Source organism: Mixophyes fleayi (genome assembly GCF_038048845.1).
Source record: "Mixophyes fleayi isolate aMixFle1 chromosome 2 unlocalized genomic scaffold, aMixFle1.hap1 SUPER_2_unloc_1, whole genome shotgun sequence".
Lineage (NCBI taxonomy): Eukaryota > Metazoa > Chordata > Amphibia > Anura > Limnodynastidae > Mixophyes > Mixophyes fleayi.
In genome coordinates, this window is record NW_027445878.1 from 181,045 (window position 1) to 185,000 (window position 3,956).

The window sequence follows — 3,956 nt, forward strand, 5'->3', positions numbered from 1 at the left end:
TTCCTGGGGACCCACAATTATGAGACTGGTACAGTTGAACAGGGGGGACTCTGAAGTGTATGCGGTTTAAATTTGGCATCACTGACCCATTTGTAAGCGGAGAAACACCCCTTCAAAATTATCAATCACAGGCGGCATAAAGCCCCAGGAGGCTGATACCTGGATACCCTATATTCATCATTTCATATCTCAGGCCCCCTTAGTCCCCTAGGCTATATAAACTAAGAGAACTGGGTCTCTGTAACAAAACAATATTTAATTATCTAAGAAATTTGAGGAGATTTATTGGTTATAAAACAACAGCCACCAATGTGGCAGCAAATGATCCACCGCTCTTTCAAGCCTGCGTCCATTTTCTCAACGTAACGAATGCAATTTGGAAAAAACTGAGCAAAGGCGTATCAAAGGAAAGGGTCGTCAAAAGGTGAGATCAATAAACATGAATGACATTTAGGTTTTGACTTTATAGTATTCTTGCTACACTAATTTGTGACTTTTCAATTTACTTCATTTTTAATCCACATTTTTCTTATATGATCTGCAGGTTTAACACATTGACGACAGATTCCTTGCAGCCAGAGGACTGCCGCCGGCTACTGGAGGTTGCAAAACCAGAATTTTTGAATTGCATCCATCGTGCTTCTACTGCTAAAACACTAACTGTCAAACATCAGCTCAACATTCTCTACTACCTGGAGGCTTTGCTCATTCTGAAACATCTGCAAAGACCTGGAGTGGTTGCTAATATGACTGTAAGTACTATTGGATGTTGATGACTTAAACTTTAAAATATAAAAGTGGTCTTTAATGTTGATGTTATATCTTCATATTCCTAGGTTGAGGAATGGCACAAGAGGGTTCCTCACAACTTCACATCGGAGGGAACCTCTGAAAAGCTTGTTGTTGTAGGAGTGAAGCATCACAAAACTGCTACACAAGTGGCCACATTCGCACTCACAGAAGAAGAAGAAAGGGTGTGTTATTAGATCAAAGTTACAGATTGAGTTACTATATGGAGAATTCTTGCTGTACTGATTATTAACAGATCTTTATTTTTCCCTAGTGGTTCGACACTTATTACACCAAAGTTCGACCTTCCATGATAAACGAAGATGCACCCGAGGAAACGTTTTTTATATCGACATCGGGATTGAAAATTTACAATGTTTCTGTCTATCTTCGCCGTTTTCATAATCTGTAAGTGCAGTCTGGTAGATAATAGACGTTCGTACAGTACTAATAGTGCAGTTCATGGCAGCAGTAATGTTCTACCTACACTTTACATTGATGATCTTATTATACACAATGTATAAAGTGGTATTACACATCTACATATGTTTAGTTGCACTATATATAACAATACACAATACAACATACTGTCACCAGCTGCTGATCAGAAACCTGCACATTATCTGCCCCAACACATAACACAGCCCTGTACATAGTGACATTAGCACATACCGAGCAGTCCAGTACAGTCCTTGTAACATACTCGGCACATAATCAGTGGATAATTGGCCTCACTGACTGTCCAGCTTGTAGTTATATATATTAGTTTATTATTTGTATTTACTCTGTGTCAGTGTTGCACTCCCTATGTCACTGCCTGCACACCTTTATTTGTTGTAAACACTAATATATCTTTCTATCTAACACTTCTTAGGCATAAGCTGCCAAATGTGACCAGTCAGATGGCTCGGCAGGCCTGTGAGACTTGGACATTAGCTGAGTACTCCGATATTGAGAAGTGTCTCATCTCCAATTATTTGTCACACAGTATTTTGTCTGCAAACAGTCATTACAGGCAGAATACTTTGCATAATATATGTCATGGCTCAATATTGGTGAGAGATATTGGAAAGCGAAGTGACCCAGAGGAGACCAGACCAAGCAGTTCAAGGTGAGTCCCTTCTGTTTCCTGACATCAGTACATTCTCCATGGCTGCACCTTTTATCTCCTGTGTCTAAATCGCGTTTGTTATAATTCACTATTTCTTCCGTCATTTTCACTATACATCTCCGGTTCTGTTTCCAAACAGGGAAGGTCTTCAAGCCTCTGTAGGGACACCGAGGAAAGACGCCTTCCAGAAGCTGCTGGGAGAGTTCCCTGTAACACTCGAGGGACGTGTGCCAAAGTCACGTGACTGCAGACGCATATCACCGTCACATTGGCATTACTGCAGAAAGCAATGGAGAGACCGGCAGCATAAGATCAGAGTAAAGCATGTGATCAGTAAGTATAACTACAGGACATTATCAGATTTGTAGGTGATTAGCTTCAAACAAATGTACATGGTGTTGCACATGTGTGCTTGTCTAACCCATTACAACACGTAATACAAACTAATGTTTAGTTTTTTTTTATTATTCCACAGGAGCCTTTCCTGCAAGGAGACCATCAGTTACCACCTTGACCCAGTACATTCAGGAAAAGAAATGGAAACATAAGGATACTGAGGTCAATCTCCTGGTAGAGGCCTGGAAGCCAAAGTCGATGAAGCACTGGAAAGACTGTAAGGTCCTTGGAGACGATACCCATTTGCAACATTGGAAAGGACTAAAATGTTCCACAGATGCAGAAAGCAGAGTCAGGAGAGTCACAACACGGAGAGTTTTCTTGAAGGGTGAAGTTATCTGTGACTTACATGGGGACAAAATGAGTGGCAGAGAAGGAAGAATAATGAAAACAACTGAAGAGGGCTCTAAGGCCCTTTTTTTTTTACAAAGACCCTAAAGGCAAATCATGGTGCATCAACACAGCATGTTCATGTCACACAGAGCCTCTGTTACACTTCATGCAGAGAAGTCGCAAGAATTTTAATGTTTTCACATCATACTCTAAGAAATTTGGAGTTCTCCTGGTAGCTGCAAAAGACATTCCTGCTAAGCATGAGCTAAAGTATAGTGTTGAATAATAATAGTGGACATTGGCCAGCTGCCCCATTTGTTCTGATTATTTTGCTCTGTTTGCATATGTTTAACATTTTTATTATCTGTTATTGTTAATAATGTATTAAAAAATAAAGAGATTTTCACCCGAACTGACTTATTCTTTGAGCACATAAACTAAAGTAAAGAATCTTGATATCCCGCAGCTTTTCAGATATTGCAGAGAAACATCACGTTTATTAAAGCTGATATAGTTGTTTAACATACCTGAAAAGATCATATCTGTCCCTGATGAATAATATAATAGGTAAAATAATCATGTACGATTGTAAAAAAAAATCTCTCTAAACCATATTTGTGTTTCAGAATATCCTGGGGTGTTGAGACACAAGATGATTGTTGTCAGTTTACACAGGGAGCTGCACCGTTCTATTCTGTGCTATTCTGTCACCCCCCTTCATGGAGAGTTGTTAGGGTGTCCCCGCATAGGCCTGGACCAGGTATGAGTGTCCAGGTGGGTGAGTTTCTAAAGCACCCTGCCAAGCTGTTGGTAAAGGACTTTGTATAATAAAATAGGGATCTGCACCCTTCCATCACTCTGGCTTTTCACAGATATCTGTGCCAGCATGGCACGATCATGTAATAGGTAAATTTTTGATTTTTATACATAAAATCATATCGAAAGAATTTCTTTGGATGTAAAAGAATTCATATCATTGTATGAATTCATATCTTTGTATGAATTCATATATTTGTAAGAATTCATATCTTTGTATGAATTCATATATTTGTAAGAATTCATATCTTTGTATGAATTCATATCTTTGTATGTCCTTTACCGACAGCTTGGCATGGTGTTTTAGATATGTTTTTTTAGACATAAAATCATATCGAACGAATTTCTAAGGATGTAAAAGAATGCATATCATTGTATGAATTCATATCTTTGTATGAATTCATATATTTGTAAGAATTCATATCTTTGTATGAATTCATATCTTTGTATGTCCTTTACCGACAGCTTGGCATGGTGTTTTAGATATGTTTTTTATACATAAAATCCTATT

General features: G+C 38.5%; 1 protein-coding gene across 1 annotated transcript; it reads left to right on the plus strand.

The window, feature by feature from the left end:
• The first annotated feature begins 213 nt into the window (after window positions 1–213).
• Window positions 214–3,020, plus strand: LOC142109517 (uncharacterized). Its single transcript, XM_075193696.1, has 7 exons — window positions 214–424; window positions 545–752; window positions 837–974; window positions 1,064–1,197; window positions 1,664–1,900; window positions 2,040–2,233; window positions 2,376–3,020. Exons 2-7 carry the CDS (start codon window positions 747–749, stop codon window positions 2,732–2,734), a joined length of 1,068 nt encoding a protein of 355 aa, XP_075049797.1. The 5' UTR covers window positions 214–424; window positions 545–746; the 3' UTR covers window positions 2,735–3,020.
• Window positions 3,021–3,956: the final 936 nt, after the last annotated feature.